The sequence below is a fragment of the Apus apus genome, chromosome 4 (assembly GCF_020740795.1).
Source record: "Apus apus isolate bApuApu2 chromosome 4, bApuApu2.pri.cur, whole genome shotgun sequence".
Classification (NCBI taxonomy): Eukaryota; Metazoa; Chordata; class Aves; order Apodiformes; family Apodidae; genus Apus; species Apus apus.
The window spans coordinates 61,399,049-61,423,479 of record NC_067285.1 but is presented as its reverse complement, the minus strand read 5'-3'; the positions used below and the strand labels follow the sequence as shown (position 1 = coordinate 61,423,479).

General features: G+C 37.5%; 1 protein-coding gene across 5 annotated transcripts in view; it reads left to right on the top strand.

Annotated features, from left to right (window-relative positions):
- Nucleotides 1-1,626: 1,626 nt before the first annotated feature.
- SEC24B (SEC24 homolog B, COPII coat complex component) overlaps nucleotides 1,627-24,431 on the top strand; it is a 45,231-nt gene continuing 22,426 nt past the window's right edge. Inside the window, exons 1-4 of one of the 5 annotated variants that reach the window (XM_051618039.1) lie at nucleotides 1,627-1,854; nucleotides 7,165-7,869; nucleotides 14,325-14,510; nucleotides 19,656-19,760. In XM_051618039.1, the coding sequence (XP_051473999.1) occupies nucleotides 1,731-1,854; nucleotides 7,165-7,869; nucleotides 14,325-14,510; nucleotides 19,656-19,760 (1,120 nt within the window). In that variant the 5' untranslated portion in view covers nucleotides 1,627-1,730. Of the gene's footprint in view, nucleotides 1,855-4,777; nucleotides 4,795-6,521; nucleotides 6,594-7,164; nucleotides 7,870-14,324; nucleotides 14,511-19,655; nucleotides 19,761-24,431 lie in introns of those variants that run through there. The other 4 variants (XM_051618043.1, XM_051618041.1, XM_051618040.1 and 1 more) reach the window with 4 other exon arrangements.

The window sequence follows — 24,431 nt, the reverse complement described above, 5'->3', positions numbered from 1 at the left end:
AAATGGCACGAGGATGAAAATACAAGCCAACTGGTTGTCCGTATGTCTGAATTATTTTGCTGTCATTAAATCATTTCACACAAGTACTTTGTGTGGGGTGGAGAATGGGTTACAAAGGACGAAGAACAGCTTTAAGAGCAGGATTTGTTAACTCTATCAAAACAAAATGGCCCTGAGAGAGTTAAAGAGGTCACTTGTGCCGAAGTTGGATGACAATCTGACTGTCAACATTTTAGTGTAACCACTGTTAAGAGTCCTTCAATCATGGCAATGTCACACAATTCCCATATCACTTTAGTATCTTAGGGTATGTTTTTTTCTTGATAGCTCCCCTGAACTTTACTACATTTTGAACCCATTATTCTTGCCTTAGCTTATTAGGACATGGAGAAGAAACTCTTCCTCCCAGATATGGATCTACAGTCTATTAAAGGACTAATGGAGGCCTGTGCAAGACACCTCTACATAGTTTGATAGGCTATGAAGGCAGAGAAACTTTAAAATACTCAAGTATTTAAAGATGCCCTGCATGTTCAAACAAGTAACAGCAACACTCAAGAGTTGGACTGTATGGTTAGCATACAGGCAAGGTAATTTTAAAAATATTAAGATATTTAATGAAAGACATGCATAACAACCAATACAAAAAGCAGCATTCAAACTGGAAGGAACTGGTTACAGATATGTAAAAAGTAAAGGTGACTCTGTTTTTGGACTTGGTCTTGACAATATCATCACCAGATGTTACTGTGCTTTTGACTTCCATACACAATGCATGAAAGAACCTGAGTAAGTAATTGTCTTGAGTAGTGTTTGAGTGAATGACAGATGATAGATAGATAGTAGAGGCAGACACACAGTGAAAACTGATATGGTTTGGTGTGCGAATAACTGCAGAAAGTGCCAGACTGAATGGAGATCCCTTGCAAACAGTAGCCAACAGAGCAGGCTGAAGAGTGAAAAGACTGAAAAGCCTTGCCTCACCTTGCCTTGCTCTTCCTTGCCAAGGCCTTTCTGTCCATATACAGAGAGAAGATAAAGTGTCCACTCCGAACACAGAAAGAAAAACCTTGCCTCAGTTCACCCGGCCCTACAAAGGCTTTTTGTCTGTACATACAATAATTACAGAGGAAAACTTCACCTCGATGCTTCACTTTGCGAGGCCTTTTCCCACTGCGCAGAGCACCCACATTACCTCGATGTGCCTACAGCACGTATATTCCTAAGATATCGATTGCATATATTATCTGTACAGACAGAAAAGCCCCAATCAGACAAAATCACGGGAAGTGTATGTACAGTATATGTGTGTCTTGCGCTCTGAGGCAGGGACGGAGAAGCCTCGTCCTTCCCAGGCCTGCCTGCTCGGATCCATAGGGATACAGATGGGGCATGCGGCCGACGTTCCCAGACGGAGAGTGCTCCCCGCGCAGCTCCTCCCTGCCCCGCAGGCCATTCCCGCCGGGCGCGCACCGCGTTATCCCCGCGCATCCCCCGGCCGCCCCTCCCGCCGTGCCGCGCAGTGCGGCGGAGGCGCCGCCTGGGGGCGCTGTGGGCGGCGGAGTTCACGGCGCAGCGGCGGGAGCGGCGCTCGAGCCCGCCTGCGCGCTCCTGCCATCCCGCTCCCGCGGCCTCCCGCCCGTTGGCGACCCCCGGCGCCCGGCTGCGCTCGGGGAGGAGGAGGAGGCGGAGGAGGAGCGAGCCGGAGCGAGGAAGCGCAGCGAGGAGCCATGTCTGCGCCCGCCGGGCTGCCGCCGCGGCCAGCCGCTGCCGCTGCCGCCGTTTCCCCGGCCGGGCCCGGCGCCTCCCGGGAGGCCGCGGCCCCTCAGGCCGGCGCACCGCGCTGCCAGAACGGTGAGGAGCCTGGGCCGGGCCTAGCGCTGCCGGCCGCGGCGGCGGGAGAGGCCTCTGGCGGGGTGCCCGGGACAAGCTGCGCCGATTCCTCCTCGGGGTCCTGGCGGGGGGTGCCTGGGGGCTGCTCGCTTCTCCTTCCTCCTTGGGTGGCGGGGGCTGCGGGGCGGCCGCTGTGGGGGCTGCGTGGGTGCGGGCCCGGCGGGGGGCCCGGTGGGCCGCGGCCGAGCCGGGGCGTAGCGAAGCCCTTTCTCGAAAGGCAGCTGATCCCGCCGGAACCGCTCGGGAACGGCGCGACCCGTTCCGGGCCGCTGGGTGCGGGCTTAACTTTCGAAGGCGCAGTCTCTCCCAGCCTCGGTGAAGGGGCTAGGGAGGTGGTATCCGCTGCCTTCTCTCCTCGCGAGTTTGGGTCGGCTCCGTGTTGTGGCGCCTGCTTTGTGGGGGTCTGGGAATGCTCTGGAGGCCAAGGCACCTGCAGGCCAGGCCAGGCTGGTGCCAGAGTATGGGCCGAACCCCACGTACTCTAGATGAGACTACTTCTAAGCTAAGAATAACTGTTTAGGAACTTAGAACGAGTAGGTGGGTAGGCGTTCCCACAACTGGATCTTAGCTTTTGAGTCGAATAAACAAGATTGGACCAGTGAAATGTAGGTCACTGAAAAGCAAAAGTAAAATAGTTCAAAGTCGCAAAATTCTGACTTGCTTTTTCAGATGGAGAGCTGTTGAGACTAGCTTGACTATAAATAACTAGCACGCAGTTCCCCATTAAAAATGGTGCACTATAAAATCAGTTCTTTATTAATACATCTCTTTAGCTTTTCAGAATGCCCATATGGTCTTCATCCCCACCTAATCATGGTTTGGTATCTAAATTGGGCCTCTTATTTGCATGGAACTTTAGCCCCTACTGTCAAATAGTTTGTTTTGTAGTCAGGCTATTTTGTGCACTTGTATTTTTACCACACAGCTCAATATGCAGAATAATGACTTACAAAATTTTTTACTCGTTAATATTTCTCATGTCCAAAGTGGTGGTAGGCCTATAAAGTGGGTTGTGAATCAGCTTGCAGATAATGCAAAAGTCGCTGAAGTGAATGAAAACATAGGTAATTAAATGGTAGATTTTAGCACAATACAGATGCCTCAGATGTGTCCAGACTTTAATACTGTAATACTAAGTTTTGTCAAAATAATTCAGAAAATACCATCTTGCGTGGTGTTTTACCTTTTGTGATGAGGACACAGCTACTACAGCATCAGTAATGTAGGAAGGGTGTTTTGCAGAAACAAACAGAAACTTACATGATATATTCTCCTTGTTTTTTAACTGAACAGAACAGTAATATTAAAGAGCTGTCATTACTATTTGTTATTTTAATTAATTAACTCCATGTTGCTGTTAATATTCTTAAAACCAGATGCTTTAAAACTGTGTAGTAGACAATTTGTTTTCAGTGAAACACTTTTTCTTTAATTCTGAGAAATGTATACACTGTTCACTAATAGTCCTGGATTTTTATTGTGTGACTTGCTAACTACACGACTTTGGCTTCCATGTCCCTTAAGAGGTCTTGCAGTGATGTGTATATGATGATTTGTAGGCAAGAACTCCAGCTTTTGTAATTTTGTGTCATTTTGCAATAGCATTCCAAAATGTTTAGATGAGTGTATGTCTTTTAGTACTAATCTTCTGAAGTTAGACACAGGATTTGAGGCTCTTTTTTTTTTCTCTCTTTTTTTTTTTTTATAAATTGTGAAAGGAGGTGAAGTAGAGGAGAGCAGTATCAGGAAAAGACTGCTGGAAATTTCCATTCTGTCCAACAGAAACTAAGTTTCACAAAGAAGATTGTAATTGCTTTTGAAGTTTAAATGTAAGAGACTTAAGTGAATACAGTTGTTTCTATGTTAGCTGAAAGAAAATGTTAGTGCATCCTTTCAAGATGTTTAGAGTGCTTTGTCCACATAGAATGTGGATTTTTCAGGTAAAACTTTGAAGTTACTGGGAGCTGATGAAAGAAGAGCTGCTTTTTTGCAGAAAGTAAGCAACCTGTTGCACCTACAGTGATATTAAAAAGGATATTCAGTTTTGTTTTTAATAAGTTTTGCCTGATCTAGTGTCCAAGTCCATTTAAGACTCTTGGAGACTTTAGCTTTAGTATTACTTAGCGTTTGTTTTTTTTAAATTAACTTATTTGTTTTGGTTTTGCATTGGTTTTTTTTCTCATATTCAGTGCTCTTTGTTTGTCCCAATACTGAAATTAAGTGTTTTTTTTTTTTAAAAAGCCCTTCTTTAGGGTGAGCTTTAAAGTCTGGAGCTTTAAAATGTAATTCTTCTGAGTAAAGTGTGCAAGTATGAGAAGCTTTTATTGTAGTAGTCTTAGAAGTGGCTTCTTATCTAGGTGGAAAATTACTTGTTTCCTAATTTCAGCATAATAAAATGTTCATTGATTAATCAGTACTGAAAGATGATGTATCTTTCCAGTAGCAATGGAGCACTTCACTGCTAACAAATGTATTGAAATGTTAACATTGAGAGGATAGTTGTATTGAATCCTTAGGTTTCTCCAGATATTTTTTTTTTAGTGTAGTCTACAGTTGGTTTGTAAAGTTACTATTGGTATCTCTGCTAGCATTTTGGGAGCATGGTTTTCATTATGACATTATTTAGCCTTCTTTCCATCCATCCTCGGACTTTGGATAGTTGCATTAAATTTGATAGATAGAAGTCTGAAAGATATTAAATCCCTGAAAACAGAAAGCTGGGGGAGTAAAAGAGCTAGGCATTAATTCCCATGACTGACCTGTTGTGGGAGCTCAGCAATAGCTTGATTTGCTGGCTTGTTTGATGGCAAGTAAGGGCACAGAGAGCTTAACAAGGCACAGCAGGACTGTTCCCTGTTACTAACACCTGTTCTTGTCCAGAAAGGAAGATGGTGGTGTAAGGTACGTAGACTACATGTAGGTAGCCTATGTAGCATGGGTATAAAAATGAAAACAAACATGACAAAAGCAAAGCTTTAGTAATTCACACAGTGGTTCAGCCATAGTGCTGCTTTTTCTTTCTTTTTTTTTTTCTTTTTTTTTTCTTTTTTTTTCTTTCTTTTTTTTAGTGGCTTTCCTCCACCCCCTCTTAAAAAGTTATAAGGCTTTTGGGGTTCGCCTGTTAATGTCTGTAAATATACATTCTAACATTACAAAATACTAATTTGTGAAATGAGAGGTTCAACAGAAATGGCATTTTAGCAATACACCTATGTGCAGCTCAATTTTTCAGCTCCTTTTGTGGAGCTTTTTGGAAGAGGTTCGCCAGGTGTTCTGGGAGGAAGATAGAGTACCTGAGACATCAGGACAGGCTGCACAATTAACCAGGTTTCAAAATGACACTGCAGATGTACCCAGATTTCCAGAGTTGAAAACTGTCCAATTATCTAGTCATCATTAGTAGTTTCAGCTACTAATTGCAGTACAAAAATTACTTTCATTCATGTTCTTTATAATCGAGCAGACAAAAAACTCACTTCAGATAATGAGAATAATCTTTTGTCTGTTATTGTAAAACTTAGTTTCAAAAGACCAGAAATTTGAAATAAAAAAAATAATTTTTCAAATGTTGGATGTGTCTCTTTTAGTTAGGGCTTCATGGAATTTATACTCTTGAACACACAGTCTTTATAGAGAATGTATTTTCTTGATGTCTAAAGTGACATAAGTGCTTAAAGCAGTAAGCCTTGACAAACCTAAGTTACTGGTGTATTTTTTAATTTTCTCTATCAGATTCTGAAGAAGCAGGTCCAAAGTCTGCCAAAGTTTATGTAGCTGTTAATGACTTGCAAACACAAAATATTTTCCTTCAAAGGAGAGTAAGTTGCAGAGCTTCATGAAGCATCTTCCACTTTTTCAAGAAAATAGTGAATCAGAAGCATAGTTACTCTCCTGAGAACTCGGGATTTAATATTTGCATTTTTAAAGCTACTTATGCTTTCTACCGAAGTGCCTTTCTGTCTTTCAGCTCAGCAGTCCAACTTATTTTTGTTCAATCTTTAGCTCCTTTTTCTTCTACTCAACTGTCTGGGTTGTCAATAATGAAAAGCTTTTCTAAATTTTATCAGAAAGCTATTTTAAACAGTATGATCATTGCTTTAAAAATTATGTTAACAAATTCATTATTAGAATTGCCTTGCAAGTAAATCATAGAACATCTGGGTGTTTCTTTTGAGAGCAATTGCTTTCCAGAGTTTCAAGACGAGAATGCTACTTCCATACCATAAATATGAGGGGGAAATCAATAACTTATTATTATATCACTACAGCTGTTTAAATTTTCAAGTGGCCCAATGCTGTGCTTGTATTTCTGTTAACTGAGGGGTGAGAAATAACGCCATAGTCATTGAGTGTGACGTAAGCAGTAGGGTGTGGTAGTTTTAAGAAAGGAATTTATCTAGGGAAATGCATTTCTAGTTCACTAGAAAATAAAAATAGGGTTCAGGAAAAGAACTTGAGGAAGAATTTTCATAACTACCATTGATCAGTTAACACTGAAAAAAATAGTTTGGACATAGTTAAAATTCAGGCTCTAGCTGTCCTAGTTTGAGGACTGGTTTGCTACTGTTTGCAGGACACTAGCAAACAAGTAGTGCTTTACTCTTGCTGGACCAGTATGTAACTAACCTCTAATGTTGCAGAGCCACTTGCAGTGACAGCAGAGGTCAGTTTCCCTGATGGCAACATCTCCTATACCTGATGTAAGTATCAGGTAGCAAGCAGAAATGAAGGGCCTTGTCAAATATTCAGTAGTTTCATAAAAATGTTGATTTTCATTAAAATGTCATACAGAAGAACATAAAAGGCAAAAATAAGTGTCCTACAGCATTTAATCTCAGTCACCATGTTGAGGATTTGTGAAGAAGCGTCCCTACTTGTTTATATTTTGTTGTAATAGTTTGCAGCTTTCCATTTTCCACATTCATTGGGTTTCTCTAAGGCATACTGTTGTATTCAGATGCTTAGAAAAATTACTTTGGTGCTTCCTGTTGCTCATTATTTGTTTAAACATTAACCTCCTAAAAACCCTTCAGAATACTAGAAGTACAAATGGGAGACTTAGTCTTGGCATGGAAACATCTTTCGATAATGGAAACAATCAGTTTTTCTGCTACTTCTGTCTGTGTTTGTAAATTACTTCAAATACTTTATTTTGCATGCTGATGGAAATTTAGCTCAAAAGTATTGACAGAAAACAATTGTTTGTTAGAGTAAATAGCAATTTAGATCAGATGCACCTTTAATACATGTGATGTTTCCTCTTTGTTTCAGGTCCTGTGCCGACTCAGATGCAGTTCCCCTCTGGATATGGCTCACATCCTCCAAACTATAGTGCACCCTCAGGACACTATTCCCAAGTGCCCAATAAACCTGCTGCTTCACATTTGGATGACCAGTATAGAGCCAATTACTACGCTGCTTACTATTCAGCACCAGCACAAAATGCGATGACACCTTCTGTGGGTACCAGTGTGTTGAATACACAGGAATCACAGCAGTTGTACAATAAAACTCCTCCCCATACAGGGGGTTCAGTTGAAGGACCTATTCAAGGAGCAATATCATCTGCATCCTATGTACATACAAGTGCTCAGCAGTTCTATTCATCATTTGGTAATCACTACAGCACTTCTGTGAGCTCTTCAGTTGCATCTCAGGGATTTCCCTTTAATTCTGATCACTACCCCATGCCTGTGGTTTCTAGTGCCATGTATCCTAATGTTTCCTATCCTGCAGCTGCTGGCAGTGTGTACGGGCAGGCATTTACCTCTCAGAGCCTACCTGCTGTTGGACAGTTCAAAGAGACAAATACATTTTCTAGCCAGAGTACATCAGTACCTCGTTCTCTTCAACAGCATGGTCCTGTGGGATATAATTCAACATTATCATCTATTTCTTCTGCTCAGCCTGTTCAAGACAACCTCAGCAGGAATCTCACTGGGTCGGTTTCTAAAGTAAACAACCAAATAAATACAGGTATGGTATTATTTGAAGGCTAGTGAGCTTCAGATGTATCTGAGAAACATCAGGAATCACGTGCTTTGTTTGTACTTCTTCGCTATGTGAAATTCTGTATAATAATTTTCTATTCTGTACTCACTCATTCTTGAAACTTCTCATTTGGTTACCACACTCCTCATGATAGCAGCTAATCGAATCCTTGCCATGTTTTGTTTCTATCAAGGGATACAGAAAACTGCGCTGTTTAGGAGATGGTGTTTATTGGGGTTGTTGTTATGCGACTGGTCTTGGAAAGGAATTTTTTCATGCAGTTTTGAAGAAATGTGTAGTTTCTGAAATAAATCTGTTCATTGCAAAGATACTTTTTTATGTTTCTGGCTGGAAATTTTTTTAAGTCATGATCTAAATTGATTCTTTACGTTTTACCGAAGTTAATATGAATTCACTTTTTTCTTCAGAAAATTCAGAAAAAGTAGAAGCCTACATGGGTTTGGAGATAATTGGGTTTTTTTTAATTAACATTTTTGGTAAGCATTTGAATGAGAAAGAAATGTTGGTGTTTTTACCTGATTTTTGTAAGCAACAACTTGATGTTTTTTTAGTATGTGTGTAGCTACAGTGAATAAAATTGCAAAGGTGCCCGTGGAGGGCGAGTACACTCAGTCCTTGCTAGTAGCTGCAACTTCTCCTTCATGGGAAAAATGAGTACATAGGTTAGGCAGTACTTAGTAGGAAGAATGGGAGAGATTAGAGATGTCGGAGTGCCTCTACATTAAACATCTTGCTCTCCCTCTGGAAGAGCAATAACGTGCAGGAGAATACTGCTTTTCTTTGTATAATGGTAATTTTCTGACTTCATGCAGTTTTGACTGGTAAGCTGTGCAAGACTAGTGGTTTTCTGGTAAGAGAGATATTACAGAACTATAGAATGTGTCCTTTTCATTGCCACACATTTCAAAGTATAGTTTAACATTGGAATTGTTTTAGGAGTCCTTATAGTGGAGTTTTTCTAAAACCAAGGACTTATGAAAGAACATGGTTTTGATGATGGTAAAACAGTCTGCGAAAAACAGCTCAGCTTAAATTAAGGTCATCCAATCCAGGCTAAGGTTGAATTTAGCTTCAGTATTGCTTTTTTTCCTTGAAAGATTAGGATGTAGAATGCCATCCTAGTAGTTTGAATTAGCATGAGAGTTTGTCATTAGTAGTTTGAATGGTTTGAGAGGTGCTCTGTGTGATTTTCTGTAGTATTTTAAAAACATGAAACAAAATACAGTTTGGAATAGAAAAATAGGGAGCTCCTTAAATAGCTCTTGAAGTTAATGGCATTTTAAAGCTGAGCATAAAAATACCTTCTTAGAAGGACTACAGGTTTAAAACTCTGGCCAAAAAATTTGATTGTGTTGAGCACAGAATCTATAACTGGTTTTGGCAGAATGTAGGTATTCCAGAACAGTGAGATTTGCAGGAGCCAAATGAAAACAAAGTATTGCTTGTTCAGACTGTTAGTGTTCTTTTTCTTTTTTTTACTGAAGCCTTTAATTTAAAATACTATTAATTTAATTTCCTTGCAGGATCTCTTGATATGTTATTTGTTCATAGTGATATTTTTTGTAAGAAGCAGCTGTTTTAAAGGTGAAACAGTGGAGTTGACCAGATATTGAAGAGCAGTATGAGCAGTGGATAATCTTGCTTCTGAACTATCAGCACTGCTTTTAAGGGAACGATTGAACCAATACATGGCCTTCAAGAAAAAGTAGTAATACTACACTTGAAATTCGAAGAGCTGATGACAGAACTCGTTGTGGTAGTGGTGTGTAATAGGTACCCACAATGCAGTTAGGAAGATAAACACTAAACCACTGTTTCTATCACACTTGATTAATATTGCAATACTTGATTTGTTTGCTGGACTGCAGGCAGAATTACTTAAACCCCATTCAAACTTTTTCTGAGCTTGTAAAGGTGCTGAAATAAGCATGCCCTGTGCTTCCTTGCACAGTGGATGGGATTGTGGAACTGATTTATCTGGAGAATATCTTTTTTTCTCATCCCTTTGAATCCTAGTTCAACCTCAGCACACAAATGATTCTGTATTTACTGTCTGGGGAAGAACAAATAAAGGTAGCAATCAGTAGGTAGGCTGAAGGAAGAGGTGGGCTGTTTTACTACTCTAAATTCTTAACACCATTTTTAAAATCTGATGCTAAACGACTGCCTCCACTAATATCTGATATTTTTTTAGTCCAGAATTCAGTATCTTTGGCTAAAATATATTAAAAATTCAATTGCTACAACGTCTTACTAATAAAAACTGGCAAATAGTTGTTTGATCCCGGCATAAGTACTTTTTGGGACATTGATATGTTTTCTATATTTTCCAGTGCAGTCTTATTGTTCTGAGATGGAGTAATTTTATATATAGTATTCTAGTTGTTTGCAGCCCTTAAAAAAAAGCAGTTAGATCTTGAAAAATATTTGCCATTCCTTGTACATCCTAGGAAAGTGTCTGATTACAACACACTGGGAGTTTTATGATGAATGATTGTTAAGAAGGAATTTTTCTTAATTTTTCATCCTCCCTGCTGTTCTCCAGGAAGGAAACGGTGATGGTCAGGAATTGGACTCTGTTCTGTTCATACTTTTTAGCAAAATTGCTGGAAAAAAAAATGAAGATACACTGGAATTCCTAAAAGTGCTTTTAGTGTTTATTTGTGTAAAAACGTTTTAATACAATATCCTACTACTTATTAGCCAGAGTACCAAGAAGACAGTTTGCTGTAATTGCTGCTGTGCTGTGAAAGATGACCCCTCATGATCCTTAAATTATAAATAAGCAAATCTTAGACTGTCATTCAAAATACTACTGTCTTCATTTTTCAATAGCAGTTCTGTGCAGTCAGTGAACACTTGAGGTCTCTATGATGAAAGCTAAACATTGTTTCTCTAGATGAATGCCATGTTTTTTTTATTTAAAAGTGTGTATTTAAACAGTACTTAGTCAGGAAACTTAAGCTGGCATAAGCATTTCAGAAGTTTGGTGTTTTCCAAATTGTTTTCTATCTGAATCAGCGAAGTTCTAAGCATTTGGCTTAAAAGTAGATTTTGAAATAAAAACAATTTCTGTAGGGTCTTGGATGGCCCCCAAAATGCTGAATCTGTTAAGGTCAAACCCCCGAGCTGCTTTATGTCACTTACTGAGGACACTAAACTGCAGCAGAATCTTTTTCTGAAACTTTTTTCAGCCACAATCTGAAATTGCTGACATATTTTCAGGGAAACTTGCTGAATTAAGAGGCATCTTTTACTGGAAGTTAACCAGTTCTAATGAATAGCCGGTGAGAATAATTTTCCTGCTTTAGGAAGTATAAATAAAGTACAATTCAAATATTTAATTTGATATTTCTCTACTTGTTTAAACTAGTTTCATTTAGCAAAAACGTCCTCTTCTAGTTTTAGATTCTATATTTCAGCAGAACAGTGTTGATATAAATCTGTCCAGAAACTTGAGTTATGCCTTGTAAATAACACACTTGATATTATCTAGACTTTTTGTCTTTCTAGGTCAGTAGCTTTCCTTAATGTTTTTCCAGCTATTTCAGCTGCTCTCGGTACACTCTGATTTTTCTTGGGGCTTTGCAGTCATTGTGGATGTCAACCAGAATGCCCAGATTTTACAGGACTTCTTGCACCTCCCCAAGGAGAGGGAGATAGGGAGCCCCTTTTGCAGGTATATGGTATGGGTTTGTTTGCTTCCTGTATCTTGTGTACTGTCCTGTAAGCAAAGGCAGTCTGCTCCAGCAGGAGACACTTTAATTTCTTGATCTCATACACATTCTTCCCCTCATGTCAGATCAGGATCTAAAGTCCTTGCTGCCCCAGTTCCATGGGAATGTAGGCTATAATCCTGTAAATCTGCTAATAGAGGTGTAGTTGGAAAAAGGGGAAGGACTGCAGCTGAGCTACGGAAAGTAGGGGAGATAGGATGCTGTTGAAAACCAAACTGCAGGCATGTGATAAATCTCTCAGTAGAAATTGCATGTTATGTTGTGGGGAAGAGGGGGCAGAAAATCAAGATTACAGCTGTAGGTAGTCAGAAGTGGTGGTCCTTGCATGTGTTCTGAAAACTTAAGATACTGTGGTGATACACTTTTAACTCATGCCTGTAGGTCTCAAGTTGGAAATTAACTAAGAACTTTAATTGATAGTGTATTGGAAAAATTATTAGTTACACTGCTAATTTGCAGAGCTCTGCACATTCTTTCTGTAACATACCTTTTAGCTGTAGATCTTTATTGGTACGTGGCTTCTGACACCAAGTGATGTACTTGGTCATTTTTAGTGCAAGAGACGTTCATGGTTGAAATGCATGAGGCAAAACTTCAGTGAGTAGTGGAAGGTGAAAAACTGAAAACACTGTGTCACTGAGATTGGGTTTTATATTAATTGCAACCTGACAAAGGTCTTGACTTCTCATGATATTGGTTGTTGGGCTTGTCCTGGCTAAGCTCATGGGAAAATTCTACTCTAAACTACTGTTCAGTCCAGCTTTGTCATGAGCTACAATACGTCATCCTGAATTGATCAGTACTTGTATGATGCAATCTTCCTACTGCCCAGAGAAAAAACATAATTGATAGCATAATTACCCTAACTGTAGATTGTCTCGTGTGGTGGTAATTACTAACGATGCATTTTTAGAGACTTTGTCAAACTGTTTCTTTTTGCTTTGTTTTTTAGTTATTTATTTCTTTCAAAAACTGCTTCACCAAAAATTTAAGATGTAATCTTGCAGGCTGGATTTCTGTACAAAAAAATAAATATGCTTTTTTTTTTCCTCAGAGTTTAAAATAATTTACTTATTTATATGTAAAAGATCCAGATAATTTTGAAGGACATTTTGGGTAACTTTTGCTTGAGAATAAATACTAGTACTTGGCAGGAAGGTATTAGATCCTCAGCTAATCTGGGTGTAAGTTGGGTTTGGTTTTGAGCATGTGGCATGGTGACATTAGAGCATTTAGCATGCCCTACAGCAGTGCTTGAAGCTGTAAGCACTGCTATATGGACTTGAAGTGTGGAAAATACCATAACCCCCTGAACAGCTCTCTGCTATAAAATCTGGGTAAGCACAGTCACAAAGAACTTCCCTTGTCATCTTGCATATCTTGCTTGAGGAAACTGTGTAGCTACCTGAACAAGAATATTTCTGCTGGCAGGTGCTGATGCTTCTGTGGGGAGTCTACAAGACACGATATGTAGAGGCAGAGGTTATAGCATGTAAATTTAAAAAAAAAAATGCTGTGTGTATGTATTTTGAGGAAATACATTATTTATATTTTGATAATACTTGCAATAAAAGCAGTATGTATGCTTAACATTCTATTTGAAAACTGCATAATAAATAAATATTCCTTTAAGATGGTAAAAATGTATGCTGTTAGTTTGCATGGTAGTTTAGAAATACGTAAGAATCATTTTAAGCTGTATCTTCTCCCCCCTCTAAAGTAAGCCTCACTTTCCCCATAAAGTCGTTCAGATACCCACTCCATTTAAGGAAAAGTCAGGGACTGTATGAACTACACTGCTATATGTGCAGAGGAGGCAAAGTTAATTAGTACCTGTTCATTCTCTAGTGAATTATGTAACTTAATCTACAGGTATGAACAGAATTTTTTTTCTTGCTTCTGTGTTTACTGAGTAGTATTGGTCAAACCATTTCCTTTCTCTTCTCATTTTTAACAATTTGGACTATCAAGTTTTTTTAGAAAGGATCATAATATTAATTTTTTCTATTTATAAACAAAGAGTGACCCTCTTAAAAGCTAACTTAATTGAAGTTATTTGTCCTTATCTGACAGGAATTTCAACTGGACTACATTAAATCTCTCAAAACACTAATCTGACTTTTTAAAGCAGATTATATCTAGTCCAGATGTTTAAAACACACCATAAGTTCTGTGGAATACTCAGGGTTGCTTGAAACAGGTTGCCTGGAATATGGATCTCATAATTTAGTACCAAAGTTGCAAAGTGCCAGCCCAGTGAAGGAAGCAGAACACTGGTTTACTACACAGCTGACTTTGAGGTTTCCTGCCAGTGTGAGGAATACTGAGAGGGAAATACCCCACATGGACTGTGGGCTGCTTATCTGGGAAGAGGAACCTGTGAAAGTGTGGAGTTTTGGGAAAGGATCAAAATAGCTTCTTCTTAATACTGGTCTTACTACATTATGCTTTCCTTTTTGCTGTTAATTTTAAGTTGTCTCAGTTTTTTCATTTTAATGGAGCCTTAACTTTAAAGGTATATTTTTTAAAAAAACAAACAGGTTTTCCATATATGCCTGTTGAAAGACATCTCTCTTTGAAGTATTGTGTTGTGCTTTTTGTTCTTGCAAAATTGAATGTGTTTGCCTGCATTGTATAGTTGTGCAAATACAAAACATTCCTGCTTTCTGCTGTTGTTTTCAGGTGGCATTGATTCCTCACAGCCTGCACACTCTGTGAGCCAGAGCATTCCATTTTCCAAGTCTGGCACTGGAACATTATCTTCCTCTGCTTTGAACTCATCAGTAAGGACACCTGCTCCAAGCCTTTCTTCACAGCCACGATCTTCACCTACTGTTACACAGTCACCGGAATCAGCCCTTCAGGAAGGTACTAAAAGGGAATGGGAATTTACAGTACAGAGTTCTGCCCTGTCCCACATGAGCATATGAATTCTGGAAGCTTTATTGCTGCTCTTCTGCATTTGTCTGACTGAAGTACACCTCTTGCATCTCATCAGGTTCCTGTAATGTCCTTGTTTTGTACCACCTTGGTTCTAGCTTCTCTTATCTTGTCTCTTTTATTTCCTTTGGCCACATGTCATCTTTGTCTCGTTGGCAGTCTTACATTTCTCTTCCTCTGAAAACCCTTCTCCATTATTCTTCTAAATCTTCTCACTATTTTAACTTCTTGGAAGAGGGTCTTAAAAGTAGCTTTTGTAATCAGTCTGTATTTGAAAATCAGGTATAAGCTAGTAATGTACCATTACTAGCACAGGGAAACAGAGAAGTTTGAGTATTACATTCAGACTGTTAGAATTGCTTTCTTATTCCCTAGGTGTAAGCTTCCATGGAAGGCTGCTGCAGTTTTTGTGGGGGAACTGAGGAGTTCTCTTATGAGCTTCTTCCTTTTCTGGTGTTAGTAGCTTCTTGACAAAGAATCGATGGGGTCTTAAGCCTTCAGCCCTGCTAATTCTGCCCTGATGTTTTGACTTGCCTCTTGATTGATACATGTTTCTGTATCTAGTATTCCAAATGTAATTTACTGCACTGGGATTTTTTTAATGTGTTTTCTCTATGTGATTTCAGAATTTAAAAAAAAAAAAAAATCTTATTTCTCATGGAAAAATAATTGAACATGTAAGGTGGAAGTAGACGTTTGCTTTTTCCAGAACAATGTCTTATGTCTAGAGTTCAAAATAATTCTAAAAAACCTGGTGTGTGACTGTTGCAGCATGTTTCTTATTCTTACATTTCAGATGTCTAAATTTTCCCCTTTCCTCAGTTTCCTCCTTTTTTTGGTGCAGTGGAGAATGCATGTTAAGAAATAATTTGTCTGTGAATCAGCTCTCTGTATCTTACAGGCAAAAAGATAATTCTTCATTGCTGTAAAGGCCTATGTACACTGTATCATTTTAAAGGACATAATTTTTGGAACTGTGCTTGGGTTTTGCACAGTTTTATAGTTGATTTTGGTACTGGGTAAAATTTTTAATGTAGATGTCCTTGCTAGAAAAAACTGTTCCTTCATCTTCCAAAGAAATCGCATAACTGCATTCCTGATGAGAAAAAGGATTTTAGCTGTTTGACTGTGCTTGCTTCAATGTGTGTTTTTATGTTCTTGCAGTGATTCCTGTGGAGTGTGTGAGCATAATGTTGTATGTTAAATACAAATCTCTGTGGTTGCTGCTGAACTCTTCACTAAATTAAAATGCTTCCGTATAACTGAAGACTAAGGCAAATATGTAGCTGAATGAGTACACCAGCAATGAAAACCAATGTACCTGTGTCAGGAATATAAACATAAGTCGTCAGGAGTTTGCATTGATACTAATGTAATGACAATCCATGTACATGTCATCATGCATGTATATTTCTGTGTTTAGATGATAATTCTATGAGCATTAGAAAACTTCAAACTCTTTTCCTTCAGTTTCATTTGAGGAATCTGAAGTACATACTATAGTCTTCCCATACCTTTTTATTAACAATTACATTTGATAACTTTATTTGCAGGAATTAACCTGCTGAAAAAATAGAACTCATCTACTGAATATTTGTCTCACTTTTTAGCATTCCAGGTGTATTTCTCATGCGGAGATTAAATGGACTGATTTTTTTTCTTATTATAGAGTAGTGTAGTCTACATGAAAGCATTCTGGAAAATCAGTTTGAATTGATTTGTAAAGTAGATTTTGATGTTTTAAGCTCCTATGTAGGCATCTCTGTACAGAATGAAAATACTCTTAATTGTTTTCTTGGCTAAGTTCTAACAGGACAAAAGACTTACAATATATTAAAGTATATTTAATCTTATATAAATCTTACATAAATATCCATAACAAATGTAATGCAGATTAACTAGTTTACTTGAAAAAGGTGTCTTAAGAGGTGAACCTTTGAATGTTTGTCCCGTCTGGAGTTTTTTTTGTAGACTTCCTTAGATTTTGTGTTAATGAGAGAACCTGATGAGTAAATTAAGTTCATTTAAAGCAAAGAGTTTAAGAATGGAGGACTCATTTTGTAAGAGCTACTATTTGTAATGTTAAGATCTTAATGCCATAGTAAATTCATCAAATATGAGAAGGTTATGGGTAGAGAGCCATTTAAAGAAATTCAGAATGTAGCATATTTTTGCATGTGGTTATTTCATTTTCATTTTTGGTGGGGCCTCCATTCTGAAACTTAAGCCACATAAAATGTGTGCTTTATGTTTTAAAGTCTTTCATGGTATAGGTGATTGTATTGAAAATACCTAATTAGTTCTTTCATTTAATAGGCAGATATGTTCTTATCCAGTTTATCCTTTTGTGTCCTCCCACCTACATTGATCAGTATCTGTAAAATATAGTGGGATAAAGTGTTAGAATGCAGTATTATTATTTTGCAGATCCACGGGTAGCAAGGTTTAGAAATTTCCACTCCAAGAAATTTTTAACTATTCAAATTACATGGTTGCAGATTTAAGACAAACCTATGAAGTGATCTCACTCAAGATAAATAGTTATTTCAAAGTAAGCTTTTGCCGTTTCAAGAGTACGAGACTTTAATGTTATTAGCAGCTCTGCAAAAGATATTTAGCAAAACTGAGTTGTCACAACAGAAGTAATGATTAGGCATATGGTGGCACTGCAGTTTTCAGCCACCCATTTCTGCCCTTCAGTTGCTTTCTCCCTGTACTGTCCTACTGGTGATATAGCAATGAACCAGAACTGGAGGCTTCTCCATCAGAATTTTGTTGTACTGCTGGCAAGGAAAATAAAAAATCTAAGCAAGCTCATAAGGCCACTAAGAGTTAACCAGTCCTGCCTCCAGAGTACTCGTAGTGACATAGTTCACAGTTACTACTGTGTCACTAGCTTGTTTTTTAATCTCTTTTTCTGTATTGTTTCTGAACACGTGCATCCTTTATGTATGTAACCAGTGACTGGAAAAGGGAAGTTTTAGCAGTAGAAGTTTTTGTTTTCCAAAAAACATTTCAAAGACTCTAAAGTAGCATTATTAGAATTACTAATTTAGTCTTTATCTCTCACCTGCCCATGCTTGAAATTCTTGTATTGACATGCGCTTTCCAGGTAGATTTACTTGTATTTGTTAGAGGTCTGTCTTTGCACTCTCATGCTGTGTCCATCATCTTTTACTTTGGCTTTCTTTGTTACAATGTGTCTCTTCTTGTCATCCTGACCTTTTTCCCTTTTACTTGCATGTTAATTATTTTAAATTTTTTATCCTCCATGATAATGCAGTTCTGTCTTATTCCTCATTAGCTCTCCCAGGCCTGAGAAGAGACAGAGTTCCCTTGGCTGCAGTGTGGTTTTGCACAGAGAATGGTTTTCTTGTATCCTCCTTAGCAAGTGCATGCAGTAGCCATCATAAAAGATGGGACGATGAATCACTTGAGTTAGTCCTGTATTTTAGCACTGTAGAGAAACTGAAGCATTATTGTACCTTCTTGTTTGCACTTGGGTTGATTTTGCCTTCATCGTTGTGACTGCTTGTGGAGAAACTTGATTGGAATTGTAGGACTATTAATGCACTAGATAAAGTTAAATAGTGTCAGTCTCTTCTTGCAAAGTTCAGCTTCTCAAGGATTTTGTGATGTAGTTTTGATCTGTCTTTTTACTTCTGCTGTTTGAATAGATTCTCTTTACCTTGATTCTGTTTTTTTGGAGTGAAATTCAAGTAGTCCTCTTGGGATCATTTGCTAAACCTTTTTTAAAAAGCCGTGAAACTAACAGCTTTTTTAGCCCATAGTTTAAATAAAACAAAGGTTGATATAGTTTATTTACATTGTGGGTGATTAAATAATTACTGTTATGGTTTCAGATTATACATAACATACAACACTTTTCTAGTGCTTTATAGTGTTAAAATAAGGACACTATTCTAGTGGTGCCATGGTGGTGCTACAGGGAAGAAACCCCAAACTCTGCAAATTCTGGAAAAATTTTGAAAAGTTCTGAAGAATAAGGATATTTTCTTGTAACAGCAATCCATTGGATTGCTAAGAGAGAAACAGCCGTCACTTTTATTTGTTTAGGATATTGCTGCTTGACTACAAGCATATTTAAAATCCTTGCTAGCCCTGCCCTGTGATAAGACAAACTCCAGATTTCTTGAAGGTGCAGAAATTTCATCAATAATGATTAATGTAGGAAATTAATTATAAACCATTGCTGCATGCTTTACTTTTTTTAAATGGTACATGTATGTGCAGTGTGTGTGTATTGTTCACATATCTTTTGATATTGTAAAAAACCAAAACAAAACAATGAAAAATAACCACTACCAAAAAACGTTATAGATTGTGGTTTGGAGGTGACAGTGGTAATAGTTGAGTTGTCACCAGAGCTCAAAAGTGGATAATGTGTTGAGGTGCTTCAGTATGGGTCTGTAAGCCTCAGTTTAGGCACTGGTTTAAAAATAAGACTAACCAAGTTTTCAGGTTTACCTAGCTTAAATTTCACTGTCTGTGTTGCTGAGTTGTATGTTTGTACTCTCACATGTTACAGCAGCAATATATTTTATTAATTTCTGACAGTGTTCAGAATTTCAACTTGAATTATTCCTGTCCTAAAAGGAGCAGGTGTGCCAAGCAAAAGTTTCATGCTAGTGTTTTTGTAACACAATTTTAGTTTATCTGGGAAGGAACATGTTTATTTCTATATATTAACCTGTAAAAGTATTGCAGTGGACAACTGATATTAAATACAAACCTAGAAAGTCTCTGTGTTTAAATTCCTGATACACACAAGCATTCACTCACACACGTATATGTAAAATTTCCTGCTAATTTCTGTGTGCTACTAATATTCTTTGGTAAACTAGCCCACTAAAAGCTGATTCTGCTGTATTGCTCATATAGTTCATATATGAACTCAAATTCTATAGTCTAGGGTTTTATATTTAACTTTGGCATGTTGGGATTTTTCTCTAGGATGGCTAATTTTTCTCACTTCTAATGCAATGATTTGTGACTTTTGTTTCTCATCTTTCTGTCTGTCTGACTCTTATGTTTGTGCTTTCCACTTCACAGGCATGCAGTATGGTGGATATGTTAATAATCAAGCTAGCTCTGCACCAGCTCCCTTGTCATCAAGTTCAGATGATGAGGAAGAGGATGAGGAGGATGAGGAAGCAGGTTGGCTTTAGCTTTACACCAGTATCTTGTTCTCTTCCTACTCGAGTTTTGTTCCATATTTCCATCCCCTGAAGCTTTTTTCCTTGAAGACTAACAATCACTCAGACTCATCATGTATCAAGTTTACTAGACAAGTCCCAGCTTTTATTAGTATAGTAAACAAGTGTTCAGTAGTGGTCAGCAAACAGTCTTGTTCATTTGTCATATTAATTCCAGAGGTTTTCTGTCTCTTAACAAAGTATTATTCACACTTTGCAAGATTCCCGTATTTTTAATAATTTGATTTGCAGTAGGCTCTAAACTCTTAACTGAAGAAACTAGATCTAGAACTTGGACTTATAATTACTTATGTTAAACAGCTAGTTACATTTGTATTGTTATGTTGAACAGTGTTTACCTTGTTTTCCATTTTACATATAGGGAACCCTTACAATTAAGGTAGTAAATATTGAAAGGTAATTGGTGCTTTTTAAGATAGTAAATCTATACTGCTTTTTTTTTCTCCTTCAAAAGTATGTCTCTATGGTCAGACACATAGATTCAGTTTTAACCTGCTTAATTTGTAGGGAACTTAAAAAGGTTGCCTTCTTACTTTTTTTTTTTTTTTAAGAAGCCGTTTGTCCTGATCAGTTGAAATGTTATGTTCTTGGTCGCAAGGAGTCTGCCTGTATTTTGTCAGAATTGCCTCATTTTGTGATTTTTATGTTTCTCACTGCCTTAGTTTCTTAGATGATAACTTCTTTTCTTCTAACTTCAAGAAAAATCTTTACAATCTGTATGTGAGTGATAAAAGTGTAAAAAGCTTTTTGCGATTAAATATTAGGCTTTTACCCTTGTTCTTAGATGGAAGTCATGTACAGACCTTGTTTTCATATACTACTCCCATTTGTGTGTGTGTTGGCTTTGACTATTAATTTGGATAGCAGACTTTTGTAACTTCTGCTTTAAACTTGTAATTCATATTGTAACTAGGCAGAAAAAAATCAGTGCCATATAATTCTGAGTTTTATTAAAATAATTAAATCATAAAACTAGAATACTGTAAAAGTATTCAGCCACAAAGATGATCAGAGGGCTGGACACCTCCCCTGTGAAGATAGGCTGAGGAAGTTGGGGTTATTCAGCATAGAGAAGAGGAGGCTCTGTGGTGACCTTATAGCAACTTTACAATATCTAAAGGGGGCCTACAGGAAAGCTGGGGTAGGGCTTTTTACAAAGATGTATAGTGAGAGGACAAGGGACAATGGTCTAAAGCTTAAAGAGGGGGAGATTCAGGTTGGACATTAGGAAAAAGTTCCTTCCTGTGAGGGTGGTGAGATGCTGGAACAGGTCGCCAAGGGAGGCTGTGGATGCCCCCTCCATAGAGGTCTTCAGTACAAGGTTGGATGGGGCCCTGAGCAACCTGATCTAATGGGAGGTGTCCCTGCCCATGCAGGGGAGGTGAAACTAGATGATCTTTAAGGTCCCTTCCAACCCAAACCATTCTATGATTCTGTGATTCTGTGAAAAGTAGTTTAGTGCACTCTTAATGGTAGCATGAAGAATGACGCAAAACAATAATGACTTTCAGGTCATAACTAAGAACAGTGTGATGGGTTCAGGTTACCAATTTGAATAATATTGTTTCAACTGTTACATTGAATTATTTGTAGAACTTCAGGAGAAAGCAGCTGCTGTTCTTTTTCCAAGGAGGAAGGAATTTTCAGCTGAAGATGCTTGTCATTGTTCTAGCCAGAGAGGGGCAGGATTTGGAGGGTGCAATAGTATCAATATAAGGGATATTATTAACCCCTAATGGAGCACAACTACTAGGATATTTTACATATCCTGTGTAATTCTTGTTACTTCTGATTATTGGATTCAGTTTCTTTACTTTCTTAGCCTTTGTGTGATAACAGCTTGGATCTTTCAAAAGCCTTGAGTATTAGCATTAAATTAAGCATAGTAACCATTTTGTAACTCTTGTTTTTAAATCTAAGGATACTTCCTAATTTTAGATACCAGAATTTTTGCTAGTGCTGTGACTATAATTAGACTTCACTAGCTAGAAAACAATTGTACTTTGGGATATAAAGTTTGCGTAGACTGTTGTGATGCAGTTGCTGTTTGAACTCTGCTTTCTAAAGAGTAGGCTAGAAGAGGGAGAGCATTTTGTTTTTTTTTTTTATTGTGGGGCTGCCTACTGATTATCTGCAGATAATTATCTTCATCTAATCCCATTCCAAGGTTTCTGTCAAAGGATGTATCAGAATTTTATCAACCACAACCTTTATCTCTTTACTTTGTTCCCTAAACCTACCAGAGACAAAGTTTTCGTATGCCCTACCATCTTTTTCTCAGGTTCTGAACTTCTCTAAAGCTCGAGCCTTTGAGCTATCCTTGTACTTAAATTTATCTTATGCACCTAGGTTCAATATATAGGCTGTCTGATTAATAAATGTCCTGTCACCAGGAGCTGATTTGAATCCTAAACAGATCCTGTAGACAGGTTTCTAGCTCAGGCTGTGCTGGTGATTTGATAAAAAATAGGTGTTGGACACCAGATTGCTTATGTTTATGTAGCTGCTTAATTTTTTTGTCATTCTAACCAATTAGATCTTTTAACTACGTTACTAAAGAGTTATTGAAAAGTCTGAAAGCAAGTTTTACTGGTAAAATAATTACCTAACTGTAAAAGCTTAGGTATTTTATTTAGGTGATGTTTTGTAATATTTTTTTCTTTATAAAACTTTTTTCTGTCTTCCTAAAATGTTCTTTGGTCTGGTGCTTATTAAGCTAAACTAAGCTTCGACAGATGTTTTAGCTTAATTTAAGCATAGAAAAACTATTATTTAATTTTGTGGAAGTTCTTGTGGTTTTTATTGATTGAAAATATGTAAGACTTACATGACATGGGACCAGCTTAGAGTTTGAAGCTACTTTTGGTCTGCAGAAAACTGTACAACTCATTGTTTTTGAGTCAACTATTTGTTTTCCATTGAGGGGAGTAGAATAGGGCACATCATAATTCTTATAGGCGTTGGGGTGCTGTTCTCGAGAATATGTTAAAAAATTTGAAAGTTACTTAGAAGCAAAGATCTTAAGTGAAAAGTCTTCAGTAAGTAAATGGAATACTCAGTAATAGGATTCTGTTTCTTATATTAAATTTGGCAGACCTTGTTTATGTTTCAAAGTATCTGAGATTATACTTTCTGACTAAAATGTTTCTGCATGTTAGAAATTATGCATAGAATATTTTTTGGTAGTAGTACAACTAGCTGCATTATTTTTGCTTACAACATGCCTTTAAAATATTCTTTTATATATTTGTCAAGTTGATTTCTCTTACCTTTTCCAGCAGAGCTTGGGAAGTATACAATAGTTCTTTGCAACTCATTTTATCATAAGTATCTTCCTAGTGAAGAGAGCAAACTCTTTTTATAGGGAGTTCTATTATAGATGGATATAATTTCATGAATGCAATTTACTGTGGGAAAAACTCTGTAACGACTGACCTAGTGGTTAAGTCAGAAAGCTTTAACTCATGTCTTACATAAACATGCTTATATTCTCTTAGTATTGTTTTGAAATGCAGGACTAACTTCTGGTCAGACAAGAAAAATCTTATTGAAAATTCTTAAATTGTGATCATGTTGACCTAATAAAAGTGTGTTTTGTGTTTTCTGTAGTGGGACTTAGCAAACCTTGAAAAGCTGTGTTTCTGCTCAGGCAACAAAATTAAGCCTGTTCCTTTTAGTTTATAGGATAGAAAGATCAGATTTGGTAGGAAAAGATATCTTGTAGTCTATGTTCTTTCATAAGCCTCAGAAAAACAAAGGAAAGTTAGGGTGAAAAACAAAGTTATGTGAGTTTCACAGTGTTATTATTTAAAATAAAATCTATTGTTAGTGTTTTGGTTTTTTTTAGTAGTTTTTCTGTTTCTTAGCTGAATGCTTTCATGTCAAAATGCTCAAAAATAATTTATACAATTATGGTGTTCTCGTGGTATTAATGTGTCCCAAATTTCAGTGATGTTACATTTCCACATGCAAAAGTCTCTGTACTTGTAAATCTCAGTTGAGGGAGGACCAAATCTCAAATTCTCCCTTGAAATACATTTCAGCTTTATATTGGGACCTGTGGTCACAGTTGATCCTTCTCAGTAGAACAGTATCATTGAATCTCTTTTGAGTATCTTCTGCCACTAATGTTTTATAGATAATTGTTTCTTTTGATCTCTTAAACTTTTTCTCCTCTGTTGTACTTCATGGCCCAAGCCATGAAGTGTTTTAAGGAGCAGATAAATTCAACCTCCTTGGCCCTTTTTCTTTGGAAATGTATATGAAATGCCACTGGAAGACATTTTTTTAAATATATTTTTGTTTGTAATGCTTTGCAGTAAGATATTCAAGATATCTGCACAGAGTGAATTAAAAGTTAAGTATTAGGAATGTCTTTACTAATAACAACTATGGATGTGCCCCTGTGTTTTTTTTACTTTTGGCTAGTTATCTAATTTTACATAGTTACTTTTGTCTGTACCAAAAGTAGTTATTCAATCCTTCTGATTGAAGCTGAGACCTCTTGTAAGTGTTCAATGGAAAACGGATGCCTTAGGTTAAAAATAAAACAAGTTCTGAATAATAGCAGCACAGAAATGAGTAAAGAATGAAATACTTTTCAGTTTTGCTT